This window comes from Protopterus annectens, chromosome 2.part1, assembly GCF_019279795.1.
Source record: "Protopterus annectens isolate FY-2018-M chromosome 2.part1, PAN1.0, whole genome shotgun sequence".
Lineage (NCBI taxonomy): Eukaryota > Metazoa > Chordata > Ceratodontiformes > Protopteridae > Protopterus > Protopterus annectens.
In genome coordinates, this window is record NC_056729.1 from 1966526031 (window position 1) to 1966547998 (window position 21968).

General features: G+C 41.4%; 1 protein-coding gene across 2 annotated transcripts in view; it reads right to left on the minus strand.

The window, feature by feature from the left end:
- Positions 1 to 21968, minus strand: part of ERBIN (erbb2 interacting protein) — a 3184408-nt gene that overhangs the window by 686299 nt on the left and 2476141 nt on the right. For both annotated transcript variants that reach the window (XM_044063352.1, XM_044063353.1), the window contains exon 19: positions 2984 to 3166. In XM_044063352.1, the coding sequence (XP_043919287.1) occupies positions 2984 to 3166 (183 nt within the window). The remainder of the gene's footprint in view (positions 1 to 2983; positions 3167 to 21968) is intronic.

A 21968-nucleotide genomic window follows, 5' to 3' on the forward strand; every position in this document is an offset into this window, starting at 1 on the left:
TTAAACCAGCAGAGGTCCACCTACTGAGGAGTAGGCATCTTTTGTCCTAGTGCCACTAACTTTCCACGTTCTATTAAAGTTCTAATGTTCCTTAACTTTCTCAAAAGGGTCAGTTACAGATAAAAATGGCTTTTCAATAAATCATAGAACAAGCACATACTTTTCAATCTAATAGGTTCATAAGTTGTAGGGCCTGGCACCAGCTATCTGTTTCCTCGATTCTCGTGTGGTCCCAAATTATTGTAGCTTCCCACCCTTATATATGAAAAATATGGTTTCAGTTAGTTTGTTTATTTACTCTGTCCAGCAGTGACCTCCTCCCATGTTGGCCTGTAACCTGGAGAAGTAGATGCCAAACAATAGGGGCCAAGGACCGAGGCCCTGTCAATGAGGTCCTCTGCCTCTCATGGACAGCCACCAGCCAGCAAGCATAGGGAGTCTCTGGTGATAAATCTTTTGTTTGCAAACCCCCTGTTATATCCATTACAAGAGTTTAAAATGGTAAGTTTTCTACAATACCCGAAAGTGGGTATTATCCCAAAACAGCACAACCCAAATAGGGAAAACGTCCTTACATCTACAGTTTCAACAGGGCTTGTTCTTTGAAAAGAAGTCAATATTTGAGAAACCCTCATTGACAACGAGCATTCTGATCAAATTTCCACAGATTCATAGACTGTTAATAAGCTACTGTCCCAAGAGCCAGTTTAAGTCTAGCTAAGCTTAACACAGATTTACTAAAATACTGATAATGTGTCAATTCCCCAGGAATTTTACGGTTACAATATATGGTTGTACACATTGAGCATTCACAGGTTGCCCCTATCCATTATGGTAATTGATGGCAACACTGACAAAACATATGCATCCCATAGGTTACGTCACAGTCCTCCTCAAGACAATACACATATGCGTGCACACACACACACACACAGTAAATGGGTCCTCCTGGGGGAGGAGGGGGTCATGCCCTGTCGACATACTTGCAGGTGGCTTTTTCCTGCACTCAAGAAAAATTGAGAGCAGCAGTCAAATGAAAAGGGGACACAATCATTGAAGTGACACACAAAGGAAATGAACATGATTTATTGGTCTGTTGGTTTATTTAAGATATAAGTAGGCTGGTCTGAAGACCCTTTATGGCTACAAAATAGGCCATGAGGTACAGTTAAAGCAGACACTGAGATATGGAGCTCTTGGTAATAGCTGTAAATAATCAAATTATCTAAAACATAGAGGATGATGATAAGCTCTCTCAGAAGGGTATCTGTATTAACCAACACCCTTTGTCGGTACCATGCACCAGCGCCCCACCCCCCTCAGCTTTTCGAAAAGAAATAAAAAGGCACTTCACTGTATTCAGCCAATTGCTAAATTGTAGCCATTGGCTTATTACAGACTCACCCCAGCTCTTCCAATGAAGAGTAAAAACAGACGTTCCTTCTACTGGCACACCAACCAGGTGGGCCAGATGTACCACGCACCCATCCTCCCCAGCCATTAGGGTCTCATTTCTCTGTTCTGCTCCCAATACCCCTTGATCACATTTAATTAAAATAAAAATTATTTCTTCTTTTAAACTGTATCAAGCTTCTTGCTACAAATTAAGCAAATAGTTTGTATCCTACCTGCATGGACAACTACAGCACTCAGGTTTTAGTTTAAAAAAAAAAAGAAAACCTGAGACTTGGCTGTCAAGAAATTCACTTCAGCAGTGAAGCTTTCAAGATAGGTCTGGACATCCATTTAGAGAACATGTAACTACACTAGTTATGATTCTTTGTCTCATATGGAATGTTCGATAACCCCAGCAAATATCAGAAATATCTCATCCTATCTGCAATTTAAAATCTCTTTGAAAATGTACCTCTCAAGTAAATGGACCTGCACTTTTAACAACACCATTAGTAAGGCCTTTGTAACTATATATCTTATCCTGCTCGTAATCTGCAATCCCAATGAAATCACATCATAGCAGTACTGTCCTTGTACCATATCTCCATTACTGTTTTCTACCTCCTCGTACTCATATCAAACAAAAACTAACGCAACTCGCACACTTTTACTATTTCATTCTTTAGATCACAGGTCTGAAGTGAATTTAACTGTTTGGATGAAATATACATATGCATTTTTTGCTGTATCTGTGCTACAACTACAGTCAGAATAAGTATGTACATTGAAAAATAATGCTGATTGTTGTATAGATGTCTGTGAGTTTTACATGCTGTATATAATAATTCGTTCAATAGATGTGTCTGAGATTAATATGCTATAAATACTATACATATAACATGGTGATCATCTGTTAAGTTAGTGATCCGACGCTACAAAACGCATTTTACTGTTAACTGATTCAAATTACTGTAATGTGGAGCTTTTCTCTCAGAGCCTCCAATGAAAAGGAGCTTTGCCCAGATGGACTTTTTCAGTAAGAAAAAGTAAATCTATCTTTGCGCTCAGTTTCTTATTTACTGATTCAGTGGATTTTATGTTCTGTTGGAAAACCTGTATCTAAAGACAGACTGGAAAGCACCACTGCTACAAAATGATTTAACTACAGAAAAGCCCAAAGAAGCCACTGCAAACAAATACACGGCTGCTGGAAAAAGCCATTACTGAAAAATGAAATACTTCTGAGCTCTATTTAGGCTTCATTTTTACTGAAAACAACTACATTTTCAGTTACCTTCTTTGTAAGAAAACAATTGCTTAAGGAGTTAAGACAACATTACAAAGGCATCTTACTGAACAGTGAAACCATGTGCAAGTAGCATGATCAGAAACCTAGAAAGCTCACTATATGAAAGTAATACCCTGGTCAAAATGGCAATGTTGTAATAATACACATCATATCATCCTGTTTTAATCACCTCTTTAGCATGCAAAGAAAATACTTTTAAATAAGTACTGTATTGGTACTCCCAGTTTTTCAAAAGCAAACATTATGAAGTCATAATGATTATTTAGTGCAACAACATACTTCAAGAGTTTCTTCATGATTGACAACGTCATTGGTGTTCTTGTAAGATATGTCTTGCACAACAAACTGCAACCGCTCAGGATTTTCTTTGATTTCAGGATTACTATGCTCTTGAGCACAGTTTTTCATCATTATCCCATCAATTTCAATATTACTGTTATCACCTGCAAGGTTTTCAGAAGTCTGCAAGAAAAAAATAACCCATTTAAAAAAATGTATTATTATAATTTTAGACTTTTGATACATTGACTTTTTTTCCCTAGTCCACACCTTTGAAATAATGCCTGCTAGACACTACAAACCATACAAACAGATTTATTAGCTGGGGTTTATCTCTGAGCATGCACACTACATACATTACAGAGATACAGATATAGACATATGTGTGTGTGTGTGTATGTGTATATATATATATATATATATATATATATATATATATATATATATGTATATACATACATACCACACATACACACACACACACAGACTTACCTCTATCCATCCACAACCCCTTTTCCCATTTTTGCACATGGGGTCGGGGTGTCATTTGAAAAGTGACCGTCATCAAGAGCCAAGATTAATACCACCGGGTGGATAGCCCTGCCACTGTATTTCTTCCACATCACAGATTTGCGCACACACTCACATGAACAATTTAGAGTGCCCAGTCCTCTTACTGCATGTCTTTGGAAGATGGGAGAAAATCAAGGCATCCAGAGAAAACCCCAAAAAAGAGGACATGCAGACTCCAAACAGAAGGCACCCCAGCCCAGAATCGAACCAGGAAACACACTATCATATAGTGCGTGTATGCACGTGCACACCCGTATTATATATATATATATATATATATATATATATATATATATATTTATATACATACACACACACACACACATGATTATCTAATGAAAGAGCACACTCTGAAATGAGCAAACCAGAAAACATTGATCTAAAATGACAATCATAAAAGCACAACAAAAAACACTGTTTATGCATGTGACAAGCCCCTCTGCACCACCATGTGGGAGTTAACACCCCCACACCTCCTGTTAATTTTATATACCAACTCCAAGACTGCACAACAGTGGGGAAAGGACAAATTCCAAGGCCCCAAAGTACTGCAACCTGGCAAACAGAGCAGACAGCATAAAAAAAAATAAAAAAATAATTCTGTCTTTCAATCTGCAACTGTGTGTGTGTGTGTGTGTGTGTGTGTGTGTGTGTGTGTGTGTGTGTGTGTGTGTATGTGTGTGTGTGTGTATATATATATATATATATATATATATATATATATATATATATATATATTTATATGATCTAGGACTACTGAACTAAAGTTCAATAGTCCGAATCAGCAATCATTGCACACACTTTAACGAAAGCACTTTCACCGAAAAAGTGCTTTCGTTAAAGTGTGTTTAAAAAAAACAATAAATCTACTTTTATGCAGGGGGGCAAGCTCCCCTGTGCCCCCCACACCTCCCTACTTTAATATTCTCACTCCAAGATCGCACTACAGTGATGAAAAGGGAATATTCCCTTATCCGCACCATAGTACGATCTCCGCAACAGTCATTGCCCCACAACTCCCTCTAGCTGCAGGCATACTTCCGCAAAAGTGCTTTTTCAGTAAAAAGCACTTCAGCGAAAGTATGAGATCCTATATATATATATATATATATATATATATATATATATATATATATATATATATATATATATACATACACACACACACAAGTATGTATACATACACTAAGAAATATGATTGTCAAGTGCCTGGATTACAACCAAAAGACGATTGCACTGAAAAACAAAACAAAACAAAAGAGCATGCTGCAGCTGTAAACCATCTTCTCTCCCATCTTCTTTTAACTTATTAGTTGCTATTGAATCATCTGTGCTCTCCCTTGCTTTATAAATCATTTCTAGCTTCCCTCTGTCACCTCTCATTTCTTCTTTAAGCTTAGACATTTCAGTTATTTTTCTAGAAGTTCAATTTAACAAACACATTCTAGCAACTTGAAGTTTGTAACTATATACTTTCATGTTTTATGTCTGCTACTTGCTTTTTTTCTGTCAAGTGTGCTTAAAACGTTCTTACATTTTGACGTGTGTATTTGTATGTTGCAAGTATTTCAACTTCGTATATATCATCGTTTTCTCTGGGTTGAACCTGAAGTAGGCCCCTTTGAATCAGTGTACCAGCTGGGTACATAAATCTGAATAAATAAACAAATGTGCACTATTTATTTATTTGTTTACCGTGAAAGTCCAATTGGACAAAGCCCATTTTCAGCGGAGGCCCTGGGAGAAAAGCTCCACATAAAGAAAATACAGCACAGAGATATGTAACAGACATATTAAATTAAAAAGAAGTGTAAACAAACTTACAATATTCAAATAAATGCACATGTGAAATCTGTACAATAGTAATTCAGAACATTTGGGTACAGTACAAATTAATACAGAAAGCAGAGTAACAACAAAAATATGTATACATAGATCATCCAAGTTAGCATTAAAAATAATTCACAGTGTATGTCAACAGACATTAAGTAGATTAGTAGGAAGACAGGGATCTGATAAATACATTTTAGGTAGTTTCTTAAATTGGGTTATGTTGTTAACAGATCTGACATTGTGGGGTAAAGAGTTCCAGACTTTATTTACTTTATTTTTATTTTAAATTTGTTAACCGGGGGGGTGTCTGACTGAGCCGAAAAGGCCCTTTTTCAGCAGAGGCCCGGGGAGAAAAGCTCCACATAGAAAAATTACAGATGCATTTAGTTATTTAGACATGATCAGTATACACACAAATTACAAAAGACATGTTTTTAGAGTGATATGCAGCACATCAACAGTTACAGTGGAGAGAACAAACAAAATATTAATTTAAAAATAAATGTAATTAACAGATTTGTGGTGTACAGCTGAAATTTGGAACATAGGTAGAAAACATTGTACACAGGTACAGTACACACATTGTAGATTAGCCAGTGTTTGTGAGTAAGATTGAAAACTATTATCAAGTACTCTAGGTTTAGTATGTGTACCTTTATCTGCTTTCACCAGCCTGGGGAGCAATCATGGCACTGCCAACTTTGCTTGAGATGTTGCCTGATGAGGTCTTTAAATGTGGCTTTTGGACAATGTGTTATGAATGCTAGTGGGGACAGAATTCCATTTTTTAGCCACTGAACTACGATATAGTGCATCTCCAAAGCTACTGTAGCTTTGGTGACTTCTAGTAGTAGTTTGCTTGATGATCTAAGAGGCCTTTTGGGTGAGTGATGTTGTACTAGGTTTTTTAGGGCAGGACACTTATTGGGGAGGTAATAGATGGAATGACAGAGGCAGAGCTGATTGTAGCCTAGGAGGTTGGGTAGTTCAAGCCAGTGGAGCAGTCTCATAGCAGTGCAGTGATGAGTTTTATATGAGCAATTTGCAGCAAAGCGGGCAATTCTGTTACAGCAGGCTTCCATTTTGCTTAGTTCAGTTTTGTTGAGATTAGTCAAAATGGGAGATGCATAGAGAAGGATGAATAGAAGTTGGGAGCGAACAATGGCTGATCTTGTGTTGTTGGTAAGAAATGGTTTGATATGGTAGAGTGATCCCAGTTTGGCATGTACTTTTTTAATAGTTAAGTTGAGATGACTTATCAAATTTTAGGTGGGAGTCTATGGTTATTCCCAATAGCTTAGCCTGTGCCACTGGAGTGATTGGAGTAGCATTTGTGGAGTAGATAGTGAATTGACTGTTATCAGTGTTTTTGTTAAAACTGATTATAAATCGGAAGCTGAGTTTTCTTTGAATTGAGGATAAGTTGGGCTTTGGTAAGGTAGTTTTCAACGTCAGAGAATGCTAGCTGAGTTGTTTGCAGGAGGGTGGGAATGTTTTGTGCAGCACAGACTAAGGCAGTGTCATCTGCATACTGAATGATAGATGCATGCTGTGTGGAGGTATGGAGGTCATTTGTGAAGACTGTGAATAGTACTGGTCCTAAGATAGAACCCTGTGGGACTCCTATAGTTATGGGCAGCTGAGGAGAGAGAGAATTTTCCAATTTCACAGGTTGGTATCTGTCAGTTAAGTAGCTTTGGAACCAGGTAAGAGTGGAATTTGATAGGTGATATTGGTTTAGTTTGTTTGGCAGGATTTGGTGCGAGACTGTGTCAAATGCTTTGGACACCTGCAGGCCTTCGTTTTTCAGACTGTTCACTGTGTCTGAAGCAGAGGAGGGCTGTAGTGGTACTATTGGTAGGTCTGAAACCATGCTGAGTAGGTGACAAGATGCTGCTGTCTAAGAGATATTTTATCACCTGGGTATGGATGCATTTTTCTAGGATTTTGGCCACGGGGAAGAGTAAAGCAATAGGTCTGTAGTTATTAAGTTCAGTGGAGGTCCCACCTTTATGCATGGGTGTAACATAGGATATTTTCCAGAGTCTGGGCATATAGTTTTCAACAACTGATCGGTTTATGAGAGTGGAGTTTGGAATAGCAATAGCATTTGCTGTGAGTTTCAAGAAATAGCTGGGGAGTAGGTCGGCTGCTGTTGATGAGGTTTTTAGTTTGGAGAGCATGGTTTTGATTGAAGTGGTGGAAACTGTTTTGAGGGTAAAGTTTGTATTAGTGTTACTTGTGCTGGGGGGGGGGGGGGATAGTGAGGAAGGAACTGTCCTGTGATACTAAGGATAGAATTGAGTTCAGAATATGGGAGTTGAATTGTAACTTTACAAATGAAGCAAGGATAAAGGGATATCTTTTCAGGCTACAGAGTAGCTTGTGGGCCATGACTAACTGGTTATAAGCTACAAGATGTGGAAATTCGACCCAGGAAAGTTATTTTAGAGACAGACAGTGATAAGATCTATAAGCTGAACTAGAGGCAAACTTAGCAATGTTGTTGTAGCAAGTATTTAATTTTTCTAACTCAGTTTTTTTCAGGTTGATAAGGATGGGAGAGGTATATAGTAAAGTTGCCAGGAGGTGTGTTCTTGTAATGGCAACTCTAGAGTAGTCTGTTAAGAATCTATTATTTCTATAAAGGGTACCCATCTTTTTATGTACTTTCTTAATTGTTTAGGTTCATAGGTAGGTACTAGGCTATCGGCCCAAGGGCCTACGTAAGCCTAGCCAACAAGGTTCCCTGGCTTACGCCACCCAAGAAAGTTATTTTCCTGTGCCACTGTCGAGCAGAGACGCAGAAGCGATCCCCAGGGTGTATTTCCTATTTCCCATCCATTCATCAAGATTTTTCTTGAAGAGTGCTAGCGAAGAACTTTGCTTGACATAGATGGGTAGCCTGTTCCAGAGTATGGGAAGTCTCTGGGACAGGAATCTATCGATATGTTTGCGATATGTGAGGGTCGAATCTTAGCTTATCATCTGTTAAGTCTCTAAGTAGTTTGGTAGTAGATTCAGGAGTGATTTTTGTGTTGCTTTTGGATGTGATATGGAATGTCAGAGAGGAGTCAACTGATTTGGTAGGTTGACATTTCTTAAGTTTTGTTGGGATTGAGTATGAGCTGAGAGTTTGACAACCAGTCCCCAATTTCACTAAAGGCCTGTTGTGTTCTATCCTGAAGTTGTTGCATGGTAGGGGCTGCACAAATTAATATAGAATCATCTGCGTATTGGATAATGGTAGCTTGCAAAGTAGCCAAGTTGAGATTATTAGTAAAAAGACTAAAAAGAAGAGGGCCAAGACTGGGTCCTGTGAGACCCCAAGGGCAATAGGGAGGAGTGGTGAGGTCATTATGCCATTTGACAGCCTGCTAACAAGTTAAGTAACTTTGGAACCAGGAGAGACTAGAATGACTAATTTTTAGGTCGGAGAGGATAGCCAAAGGTTTGTTATGGGGGAGAGTGTCAAAAGCCTTAGACATGTCAAGGAAAACTGATGAGACTAAGTTACCAGTTTTCCTACATTGATTAATCGTATTTGTGAAGCTGAGAAGAGCCGTAGTTGTACTGTGAGAAGGTCTGAAACTGGGTTGGGAAAGAGCTAGTAAGTTATTAGATGTAAGGCATTGCATAAGTTGTAAATGTATGCATTTCTCCAAGAGTTTGGAAAATTGTAAATGTATGCATTTCTCCAAGAGTTTGTAAAGTGGGAAAAGAATAGCAATGGGTCTGTAATTAGCAACTTCAGTTGATAATCCTCATTTGTGCAAGGGAATTATGTGGGCAATTTTCTAGAGAGGGAACATAGTTTTCAGCAATGGAGAGGTTAAGCAGGATAGAAACAGGGTAGAATATAGCTTCAGCTGCTATTTTTAGAAATTCTGATGGAAGATCATCTGCTGCAATTGCAGTGGGTTTTAGTTTTTTTAGGAGTTTTCATATAGTTTTGGTGGATGTGGGGTGGAATGAAAAGGGGCAATTTATGTTGTTCTTCACAACAAATAAAATAAAAAACAAAAGATAAAATCCAAGATACAATTTATGCTATTGTTTGGACTAGGTGTTGTGTGAGTATTAATAGGGTTTGTTTTAGTAAAAGCTACGATGCTTTCTGTAAAGAATTTATTAAATTGTTCAGTAATAGTTCCTGAGCCATTAAGTAATGTGGGGGTGGGAGCTGCAGTGCCACCGGGATGGAGAATATTATTGATTGCAGCCAAGCATTTCTGCGGGTTTTTTGATACTTAAGTTGCATGTTAGTATACTAGTTTTTTTGTCTTCTCTGATTTGACATTTAACCTTATTTTTAAGTTGTATGAAGGTTACATGATCTACCAGAGTTCTGCTAGTATGCCATGAGATCCAGGCCTGGTCCCTTAGCTTGTGGAGGGTTTTAGTTTCAGGACTAAGCCACTGGGCATGACTGGATTTAATGCGAACTGTTCTGGGAGGTGCCATACTGTTGAAGGTGTTACTGAAGTGACTAATTGCTGTATCTAGGGATAAGGTTTTCAGTAGGGACCAGTTGCACTGCTTTAGCACCTGTGGGCTGAAGGTTTTTGTTGCTGCGTATTTGATGGTAAACTATGTGCTTAGAGTGGAAGATGTGTTGCCTTAACAGATAGGTAGGTATGTGGTCACTAATGTTGTCTGGTAGGCGTAGGTGTTTAGATAGTGGGAGGGTTTGTCAGGGCCCAATCAAGAATGGAGTTCCAATTAGACTTTTTGTCATTTCTGATAGGAGTTTGTGTAATTTGTGAGAAGCCAAAGCGATTGATGTAGTTGCTTGAATTTTTGGAGTTACAAGTTGACTAGTCACTGTTCAGATCACCCAAAATAATTATTATTATTAATGATCTATGCCTCACAAATGACTTTAGTAATGCATTACATCTAAGCAGTAAAGTCTTCATAACAATGATTAGAAGATGCAGGAAGCCAGGATTTTAAGTTCAACTCTGTTGCTCTGCACTGTTGCACATCAAAGCTAATAACCAGTTATTTACATACTTATCACCTGTTGAAGGAGAGGCAACTTTGGTCAGTTTTGCACAGACATAAGAGCTGCAGATGAACCCATCTTAGGAAGGACTAAACTTCAGAGCCCTTAAAGAATGAGGAGAAAAAGAGTGAAAGACCAAGCTCCGTGACCTTTAGCAAGTCATCAATGATTAAGAAGGGAAAAAAGTTGCCAGAAAAACAAGAAAACCGAAACTCCACTGCAAATCTTCCAACTTTAGAACCAATATACTCCTTTTTCTGAAGGTGTATACTCAAAAGATGAGGCTAACAGCAAGATGGATTTTATTACCCTGATCACTGATGAATGAATTACAACTAGAAGTGGAGTCATTATAGACCCCATACGGGGGAAGAGGAGACTGAGGCATCTCGACCCTGCATCATCTTCTCATAACTACAGGGATTTTTTGTGCGACTCATACCCCCCTGAAAGGAGAGGTGGGCACTGACATAAGCAAGTGCCCATGAGCCCTCCCAATACGGATGAAGCTAGAAAATTTCATTTCGTACTCAAACTCTTTTTACTGCCCCCAAACCACCTGTTATTTCAAACAAATGGACACATCTTTCAAAATATTGCCCCCTTGCAGTTTATAAATATACACATCGTTTTCTGTGGTTCCTTCTAAAACTATTAAAGGTACTGTTTTTAGATTTGCAGTCCTCTCTGCAAGCAAGTTGTATACTTATTGTTTGAAGCATTAATTTAGATAGTTGTAAAAATAATATGGCCTGAAAAAAAGATATAGTGATGTAAAGAAAAAATGTATTACGTAGAGTACAAAGTATATGCCTGGCTACACCCTTGCTTTCCACCCATCTTGTGCTGCAATCTGTCCTCCTTGTGACTGCAAATGCACTTGTGTGGCATTAATGCTACTCTCTAGCCTCCGTTAGACAGCAGCATTGTGCCACAAAAAAAGAACAGCTGTGTACACTTACCATAAATGCAGATGCTTGAGTGTATTCACTGTTGCAGTCATCATACTTGGGTTATCTGCCTGCAGGTAGCCCTCAGTCGGCCATAATACCAGAGTCTTAGGATTTCTGCTTCGGATGCTGTCGCCTCATCCATGATGTCATGTCATCAGGGGTATAAAAATGCAGCCGACGCCATTACATCAGTTATTCTTGCCCCAAATGTCAGGAGCCCCCAAAATAGGAAGCAATCAAATGATATGGAACACCTCCAGTAAAAAGTAAATACCATTTCCATAAGATATGGCCAAAAAAAGAGGATAGGTAGAAAGTATAGAAAGACAGGGGGCTGGAGGGAGGGTAACCAGGACTGCAACAGTGAATACACTCGAACATCTACATTTATGGTAAGTGTACACAACTGTACTATGTTCTTCGTGTTTCACTGTTGCAGTCATCACACTTGGGCCGATTCCCAAAGTTGAGGAAGGGTGGAGGCAGTCAAGAAGTAGTAGGGTTGGCTAGTAGGCCTTGTATGACTGCTGTGGCAAATCCAGTACTGTATTTAGAAAAGATAGGCAAGTGGTAATACTTGATGACGGTGTGTACAGAACACCAGGTTGCAGCTTCCAGGATGTCCCTGGTAGGGACTCCCCTGAGAAAAGCTGTAGAGGTTGAGGTAGCCCTAGTGGAATGAGGCCTGATCCCCTGTGGGGTAAGGCTCTCCATGGTGTTTGTAGCAGAATGGATGCAGTGTGCTATCCATTTAGAAATGGTTTGCTTTGAAATGGCCTTGCCCTCTGTCCCTGGAGCAAAGCTGACTAGCAGCTGGTCAGATTTTCTGAAAGGTTTAGTCCTGTCAAGGTAGAACCTGAGCTGTCTGTGCACGTTCAAGGAGTGCATAGGTCCATAGGTTGGTACTAGGCTATCGGCCCTAGGGCCTATACAAACATAGCCATAGCAATTCCCTGGATCCTTTCCCCTTTATTCTGAGGATTAGGAAAAAAGGTTGGTAAATGGATGGATTGGCTTAAAGCCGCACTTGATACCACCTTGGGCATAAAAGATGGGTTAGTCCTGAGGGAAACCCTGTCTGCATGGAACATAATGAAGGGTTCCACAGGCATAAGGGCCTGCAACTCAGACACTGTTCTTGCTGAAGTGATGGCTAGCAGTAAGGCTGTTTTCTAAGAGAGAAATTTTAACTCTGCTGTAGCAGCAGGCTCAAAAGGGGGAAGCGTGAACTTCTCTAGTACAAAGTTAAGGTCCCATGCAGGGGTGGGAGCTCTCCTTGGGGGTCTTAAATTGTTAGCTGCTCTCAGGAATTGTTTGATCAGAGGGTGAGAGAAGAGGGCTGGCTCAGTATTGTAATGAGCTGAGATGGCAGAAGCATGAACATTAATTGATGAGAAGGATAGGCCTTTTGTGGAGCAGCTCTGGTAGGTAATCTAGGATTTGAGGCAAGGTGGGCACCGCTGTGTCCTTCCCTTGATACTGGCTCCAAGAACAGTATCTTTTCCATTTTTCTGAATAGGATTTCCTAGTACTGGGCCTCCTGGCCTCAAGGATAACATCCAGCACCTGTTTGCTGAGGGTTGCTGGTGATGTACTCGGGGAATAAGCCAGGCTGCCAGGTTCAGGGTTTGCAGCGGAGGATGCAAAATCTGTCCCTCCTGCTCGGACAGCAGAGAGGGGGTTTGATGTAGGTGCCAGGGTGGTACTGCTGTTCAGACTGCGTAGGAGTGGGTACCAGTGCTGGTTTGGCTAGTCTGGTGCAATAAGGATTGTCCTTGGCCTGTCCTGTTTGATCTTGAGAAGTACTTTTGGAAGGAGGGGCAGAGGGGGAAAGGAATAGATTGAGAGGTTTTCCCATGTGAAGGATAGGGCATCCACTTTCCAAGCTTGGCTGTGGGGAATTCTGGTGCAAAATTTGTTTAGTTGATGGTTTTGGGGGGGATGCAAAGAGGTTCACCTCTGGTGTCCCCCACCTGTGTATTAGAAGTTTGAATGAGTTTGGTTCCAGTTTCCACTCGTGTAGGTCCATTAGATTTCTGCTTAAGTCGTTTGCCAGTGAATTCTGTTTGCCTGGCAAGAATTGAGCTTGCAGGTGCACTTGGTTGCTTAAGGCTGTGTTCCACAAAGCCATGGCTAGCCTGCAGAGTGTCTAGGAGTGAGGTCTCCCTGCTTGTTTATGTACCACATAACTGTGGTGTTGTCTGTCTTTATCAAGAGTTGTCCTGGCAGAATAAGGTATTTGAAGGCTGTCAGTGCATTCTATACAGCTAACATTTCTTTTTGATTGATATGCAGGTGAATTTGTCCTGGTCTCCATTTGCCTTGAACGCATTTGCCTGCCATGTGAGCCCCCCCCATGCATAGTCTGATGCGTCTGTTGTCAGAGTTTGGACGGTGGGGGGGTTGTGAGAAAGGGAGTCCCTTGTTGTGGCTGCAAGCCTCTGACCACCAAAAGAACTCTGTCCTTAGGCAAGGAATGATAGGAATCACTGTTTCCAGGTCCTGCGAATGTTGACACCAGAGGCTTTTTAAGTACCACTGAAGTTTCCTCATATGCAGTCTTGCATATGGAATCAGTAGAATACATAAGGCCATGAGCCCTAGGGCTTGGAGTATTTTTCTTGCAGATAGCTGGGTTTGAGTGGCCAGTAGTTTGAAATAAGTTGCCAAATAAACCTGCTTTTCTGGAGTGAGGAATACCATCTGGGAAGTTGTGTTCAAGCTTGCTCCCAGGAATACAATCTTTTGGCTAGGTACCAGATGTGATTTATTTTCGTTGATGGTATACCACAGAGAAGTTAGGAGTCTGTTTACAAATGTCAGGTGCTGAAGTAGTAAGACCAGTTCCTGACTGTCTGCCTGAATCAGGCAATAGTCCAAGTATGGGTAAATTTGAATATTTCTCTGCCTGCAGTAAGCAATGGCTGGAGCCAGGCACTTTGTGAATACCCTGGGCGCAGTAGATAAGCCAAAGGGAAGTGCAGAGAACTGATAGTGCACAAAGCCTGCCATGAAACGTAGATATTTCCTGCAAGATTCCCTTATGGGGATGTGCAGATAAGCTTCTTTTAAGTCTAGGGTGACCAGCCAGGAGTCCTTGGCTAGCATAGGAAGGAGCTGCTGGAGTGTAAGCATTTTGAATTTTGGTATCACCAGGAAGGTGTTTAGAGTTGACAGATCCAGAATAGGGCGCCACAAATTCTCTTTCCTGGGAACCAGGAACAGCCTGGAGTAGAAACCCTGTCCCCTTTGCTCTGTTGGAACCGGTTGAATAGCCCTGATACGGAGAAGAGAAAATACTTGCTTTTTGGGCCTCTGTCCAGTGGTTTGGAGGAAGGTCTGGCAATCTGCTTGGGGTAGGTAGTGTGTGAAAATAGAATCTGTATCCCTGGGATACAATGTTCAAAACCCATTGGTCCTGGGTAATATACTCCCAGTTTTCTGCATGCAGGGCGAGTTTTCCTCCTAGGGGGTGCAAGTACTTGGGCATGGCTGGAAAGGATTAAGGACAAGTCATTGTGAACTTTTTCCATGGGTGGAGGGTGGCTTACCACTCCCAGTTTTTGAGGAGGGAGCACTCCATTGTTTATATCTGTGCATATCCTGAGACTGTAGTCTTTGTGGTTTGTTGCCCCTTGGTTTGGATTGAGAAGGTCTGGAAGGGACTGGAAAGGACCAATTTTTTGAAGGCTAATGCCTACTGAATCTAGGTGGCTGTACCTGCAAGAAATCTTTTAACAGTTTGCACCGATTTAGCTTTTTCCTCCATCATTTTAAGAACTTCTTCTGCTTTAGAGACAAACAAACATTCTTGGTTTAATGGAGCATCTAGTAATTCTGTCTTGACAAGGTCGGGCACGATTTGTTCCTTCAGCCAAGCATGCCTTTGCAGAACAGACCCAGTGACAGCATCCCTGCAAGATGCTTCTAAGGCATCAAAACTACACTGCAAAGTATGTTTACCAACTTGGTTTGCAGAATGCATTAAGTCTTGTAAGTCCTTATTTTCTGCACAATCAGGAATCAACAACATTTTTTGTTTAATTAGATCAATAATATACTGCTGGTACTTCAACATGTGAAACTGGCAATTTAAAACCCTGATGGCAAGAGTTGCAGAGGTATATACTTTCTTATCCGATCTGTCTAGAGCCCTAGAATCCTTGTCCAAAGGGGTAGGGTTTTTGGCTGTAGAAGTCTTAATACCTTTTAGGTCCCTGGAAAATGGTCTCTGGATCCGCAGTGGGATTTTTAAAGAGAAATTTGTCAGAGTCAGATGCTCTGTAGTATTTGTCAGGCTTTCTAGGAGCTGGTGGTAAAGTATCAGGAGTAAGGCTGGATTCCATGAAGACATCATCTACAATATCCAGGACAGGGGAAATAGCTAGAGGCCTATGTTGAGGCAAGTCTAAAAATTCCCTGAGTCTCTTTTTGGACTGTGGGTAGTCCTGGCATTCACAGCGGAAATGTTCTCTTAGGGTATGCATGGTTTCACCGAAAGAAAAGTCCTCTGGGAAGGAGGATGAGGGAATAGAATCCTCTGCATCTGAGTCCTCATAGGTAGATAAGGGTATATCCTGGTAATCACAGGGGTCAGAGTCATCGGATTCATGGTCTGAAGAATTGGAAGGAAAATCAATTCTTTGTCTTTTAGAGGGGGAAGGCTGACTTCCCCTAATTAAAGTAATAAAGTCTTCAGCCATTCTAAGCATTTGTTTCTGTGGCATGGGAGCTTGAGAATGTGCTTTGGTCGTCAGTTTCCTAGGCGTAGTGCGAACTCTGGACCTGAGAAATTCTGCAGATTTAGTCATTAATGAAGTAGTTGGCTTGATACGAACATCGGAAGGTCTGAATACACCCTCAGAAGCCAGTGCCTGCACAGCGGCTCCGGACACATCCAAGGTAGACACATCCGCAGGTTCCATAGTCAAAGAAGCATCTCGTGGCATACTGGACTCCGAATGGGTCTCAGTAGAGGCCTGCAAATCTGTAGAAGTGGGTAACAGGGGCTGCGAAAGCACCTCACTGAGTACCGGCGGACTGGCGACTTGCTTAATGGAAGCGTCGTCGGCAGTTTTGGACCTATGCGGTCTGTCTCTGTCTTTATCTTTGCGCGTTTTCAGAAGATCGGTAGTCGGATGGCTTACCAAAGCCATTTCAGAATACGAAGAAAGAGCAAAAGAATTTAGAGACAACAATAACCCAACATCGAATAGTTTGGGCGTTGAACAAGGCACAAAACTGACAGCGGGGGACGTGGTGGTCTGGGCCTAAACAGGTGAAACAGTAAGAATAACAATCTCTGTGAGGTATTTGTTTTCCACAGGCAAGACAATTGTTAACTTTTTCTGACATCGGTTAGACCAAAAAAAAACTATCCCCAATGGGGTACTTCGCTTTAGAAGACTTCAGGTTTGAAACTCGAAAAACAAAAAATTCAGGTAGCTGCCGACTGGCACTTGCGAACTGCTTCGGGCTCCCGCACGGCTAGAAAAGCTGATGTAATGGCGTTGGCTGCATGTTTTATACCCCTGAGGTCATGGATGAGGTGACAGCATCTGACGCAGAAATGCCAAGACTCTGGTATTCGGGCCGATTGAGAGCTACCTTCAGGCAGATAACCCAAATGTGATGACTGCAACAGTGAAACACAATCATCATGCCCTGCCCCTTTAGTAAGGAGTTGGCCATCAGGCACTCAAACCCTCCTCTCCCAGACAGCCCTCCATCTTCCGAGGTAGCCAGTTGTGCTCAGGTTTCCAGTATTATAGGTATATGCCCCTGTCGCTACTGTGTTAATGGGCAAGCTATGAAATCCATCTCTTCTTGAAAGGAAAGCTACAACAGAGATGCAAGGAGATAGCTGTCCCCAGCGTTAAGGTAGATAGCTGACTTCACTTTCTTGTTATTTGCAAAAAAAATTAAAAATAAAAACATTTAGACATTACATTAAACAACTTTAATAAACTATCTAAAACTTTAGATATTACATCTTTTTCCAGGAAAATACTGAAGAAACAAACATAAAGAGGCTTAGTCATCTGAATAACTTTGCTTTAATTTACTATAAGTGCTTTTGTCCACCAACTGGACTTCATCAGATTAACTTTTCAATAGCAGCTTAATCCATAGTAAACTAATATATACATAAAAAGCACAAAGGATCATACAACAATGATCGACAATCTCATACATACTAATGAGCCTAAGTAATACAAGTCATTTTTTTTACAATTCAATCTAAAAGAAACAGAAATAGCACTAATAAAACAAAGTCCAAATAAACTGAAGTGCAGAACTAGTAATTAACTCCTAGTCTGTCTCAAGACACCTTCACTAAAGGCTATTTAGCACCAAGGTGACAACAGAATCCTTCCAAAAGGAGTGATAAAAAAAAAAAAAAAAACAAGTCAAAGAGCTGAAGTGAAGGATGTGTATGTGTGCGCGCGAGAGAGACAACCGGTATACGAATCAAGAAAACAGCACTCATGCTTTTCCTTTTTGTTTGTTTTTAATACAACTAAGATTACAGTTTTATTTTGATTGTATTTTTATCTGGGATCTTTCTTTATATCACATTTTTTCCAAGGTTACTATAGTGGGTGCTGTTCTCTTAATTTATGTGCCTGTTGTCTCTCTCACTCACACACACACACACACACACACACACACACACACACACACACACACACACACACACACACACACACACAAACACACAAACACACAAACACACAAACACACAAACACACAAACACACAAACACACAAACACACAAACACACAAACACACAAACACACACACACACACACAGAGGGGTCTGGCTTTTTGGCAAGGCATCAAAAGGAAAATATCTCCCATTTTGCCAAGTACGCATGGCTTATGTTAAGTTTCCTAGCCTTCCCCATATTATTTAAAAATTCCTCTGAGAACATGTGATAAATGGGATGAGTGCTAATTCACCCATGCTGTCAGCTATGAAGTCAACAGATTTGAGTGTAGCAGGGACCCTTTCTTTTGAATTAATAGGTCTACAAACCAAAAACCAAACCCAAAAAAAAATCTGTTTCCTGCCTTTTCTAAGCTAGACTAGTCCTGAATTCAGGTTTGCCGTATTCTGGACTTTAGTACAGGTTCCTGTGTTGCCCATATCCTTACTTGGATAGGAGGAAGCTTCTCTGTTCACCAGTGAGACTGGGGAGCTTTGAGCAGCCTATCTGTCCCTGGAGGAGTGGTCTCAGCCCAAAAACTAGTTGTTTATTGGCCGTTTTGGATGGCGCGGTTTTTGCGCTTGTTCCGACTCAGCAAAGCTCCTCATGGTCCTGCAGAGTGGTGCTAGCAGCAGAGAGACGAAAAAGAGTGACTGCTACCTGATTTAAGTATTTTCTACTGCCTTTACTTTAGCGACTGCATATTCTCGCTGAAAAGCGAGTCTGAAACTGCTGTTTTACCTAAAAAAGCTTGTTATTGCATTTTTGCTTACCTGCACTTTAAAATAGTCTGTTTTTGTTTAATTTAACTGTTGAGGCTGCTCACTCAAGTGCGCTAGCCTGTGTTAAGCATTTACTGTGTTTTCCTGCTATCTGTCTTAAAAAAAGAAAAAAAAAAATATCTTTGTTTCCCGCCTTTTCTAAGCTACACTAGTCCTGAATTCAGGTTTGCTGTATTCTGGACTTTAGTACAGGTTCCTGTGTTGCCCATATCCTTACTTGGATAGGAGGAAGCTTCTCTGTTCACCAGTGAGAGTGGGGAGCTTTGAGCAGCCTATCTGCCCCTAGAGGAGTGGTCTCAGCCCAGAAACTAGCTGTTTATTGGCTGTTTTGGGCTATTTCCTAGCTCTTTCAAGTCCCCTGCTTAAAAACCCGCTTTAGCGTGGGTTTGCGTGATTTTGGGCACAGCGCAGTATCGGGCAGCGCCACCTAAACAGGTTTAAACTATTACCGGCTCCATAAAGTCTGCTCTTCACTTTTTCCCTTAGAACTGATCTAAATCTCTAAGGAAGCACTCTATTTTTATTTTAAAGCTTGCACTTGCTCTTAGAAGTAACCTTATAGGTAAAACACCAATAAACTTAAGCACTACACCCTCTGATACTCTTTTTAAGTACTTGACTCCCTATAGGTCCTTTCTGATCAGTCAAAAAGTATTTCATTATACTATCCTGACATGTCCAAATGTCAGTTTCGGGTATACTCTCCAGTCCAGCTGGTGAATCTGGGAATCTTGAGGCAATGTTACAACTGCCTTATGTATACAGACCACCCTCTCCTCCTCCCAACAAGCTCAAATATATGTGAGAGATGCAACTATATAGCCAAACTGGAGGCTGAGCTCTCTCAACCCAGGACTGGCACAGTCAGTCAGGAGGAGAAGGTAACCACACACACCACAAATCCAGTCTCACATAGACCTATAGCAACAGCAAACCGAACACAAACACACAAAAACATACTCGGAGGCGTGCTAAATAAAAATCTGCTCAAGCAGCAGAGACCTCCAAGCAACCGCCATCCCACAACAATACCCACGTATCACATAGTTCACAAAGTCAGTGTGACACACAGTCACAGCCCTTAAGGCTAAACAACACACCTAATACACTTGTAATAGGTGACTCTATTGTCAGACACACTGATGTCCCACTCACCAGGCTGAACAAGGAAAAGGTCACTGTAAGCTGCCTGTCGGGTGCCAGGATCCGCCACATAACACAAGCACTCAGGTCACTCCAAAGCAAGTACAAATATGACTCCATCATTGTCCATGATGGTGTGAATGACCTGAGACGTACTTCCCTGGACTACATGAAAAGACACATAGAGGAGCTCTCTGATCATGTAGCCCAGGCCAGTATGACCCTGACCTTGAGTAGCATCTTACCCGCACCAAGAATGATGCCACAGTATAAAGACAAAATGATCAATTTTAACAATTGGCTAAAGTATTGGTGTGATTCAAAGGGGATCCAGTGTCTATCAGCCTGGGATGACATGCTCGACAAGCCACGTTGCTTTGCTAGTGACGGCTTGCACCTGTCACCTCCTGGGCTTTCGAATACTGGCTAAGGCTCTTGCCACCCCCCATAGTGCCTTTTTTAGGCAAGGCTCAAAAGACAAACCCACCTCCATAGACAACACAAGGAAAAAGAAACTAAGGGTAATGCTGCTCAATGCCAGAAGTCTAAACCTCAAGATGCACGCACTCGAGGCTCTCCTCAGTATGGAGAATATCGATATCTGTGCAGTAACAGAAACCTGGTTCAAGGCTCCAGAGAGCACTCCAGCACTACCAGATTATACCTCATACCATGCTTTTCGGCCCCAAAACTCGGACCGAACCACAAAAGGAGGGGGGTATCCACATTCAAAGATACCCACACCTCCAGGTTAGTGGCACTGCACGAAGCATCGGAGACCATCCATGTGCAACTAACAGTGGGCAAAACTGCCTTTTAGTTTGTAGCCTGCTACAGACCACCCTCCCAAACTCAGGAACCCCACTCGGTTTTCCTGAGAACACTGGAGAATATGAAGGTCTCTCCAAACACAATTATATTGGGTGACTTCAACAACCTAAACATAGACTGGAAGCACTACTCAAGTCCCAACACCCTCGGCCAATGGTTCCTAGAATTTATAAACTCAAATGTTATGGAACAACTGGTCACCACTCCCACAAGAGGGAAAAACATACTGGACCGGATCATCACCAACATGGGGACTCTATGTTCCATATCAGAGGTATAACCCTCATTGATAAGATCTGACCATAAATTAATCTCAATGGACATCCATATCCCGTCCCCACCCCGATCCAGGGAAATCATGGTGAAAAACTTAAAGCAAACTTCACACTTCTCAAAACCGAGGTGGAATCCTTCAAAGCCTCCGGGCCAGTGGAAAATACAGCCCAAACTGCAGAATCCTTTACAAAACGCAGTCTATGGACACCTACAGGAATGCATGGATCGTGCTATCCCAAATAAAACCAAGACTCACTCCTCCAAAGGCAGGAGACCTGTCTGGTGGACCCCAGCCATAAATAATCTATACAACAGAAGGAGGGAACTATTACATGATAGAGCAAAATCCAAGGCATCTCTGATCAGTACTAGCAAGAAACTACGATCCCTCATAAAATCATCTAAGGCCAGCTTTGAAAGAAAAATTGCACAAGATGCTAAAGATAATCACAAGGCTTTCTTTAGTTATGTCAGGAACCTGGGTGGCAACTCCCAGATATGCTCTAAGTTAGTGCAAAATGACAAAAAATACACTGAACCCACAGACATTGCCAAAATCCTGGCAGACAGGTTCAGTGCAAACTTCTCCCCCCCCAAAAAGAGCAAATTTCTATCCCAACAGAGTGTAGCCTCCCTGACATCACAGATGCACAGGTGAGAGCTGCCCTCTCCAAAGCAAAAAAAACACAGCATGAATGGGACCGGACGGTGTCCCGGGCTGCGTCTTACATGAGCTCCAAGAAGAACTGAACCCTCACAAAGTCACTGTTCAATCTCAGCCTTACTACAGTATATGTTCCCAAGGAATGGCGTACAGCAACAGTGGTCCCACTCCACAAAGGTGGTGCCACAACGGAACCCGTAAACTATCACCCT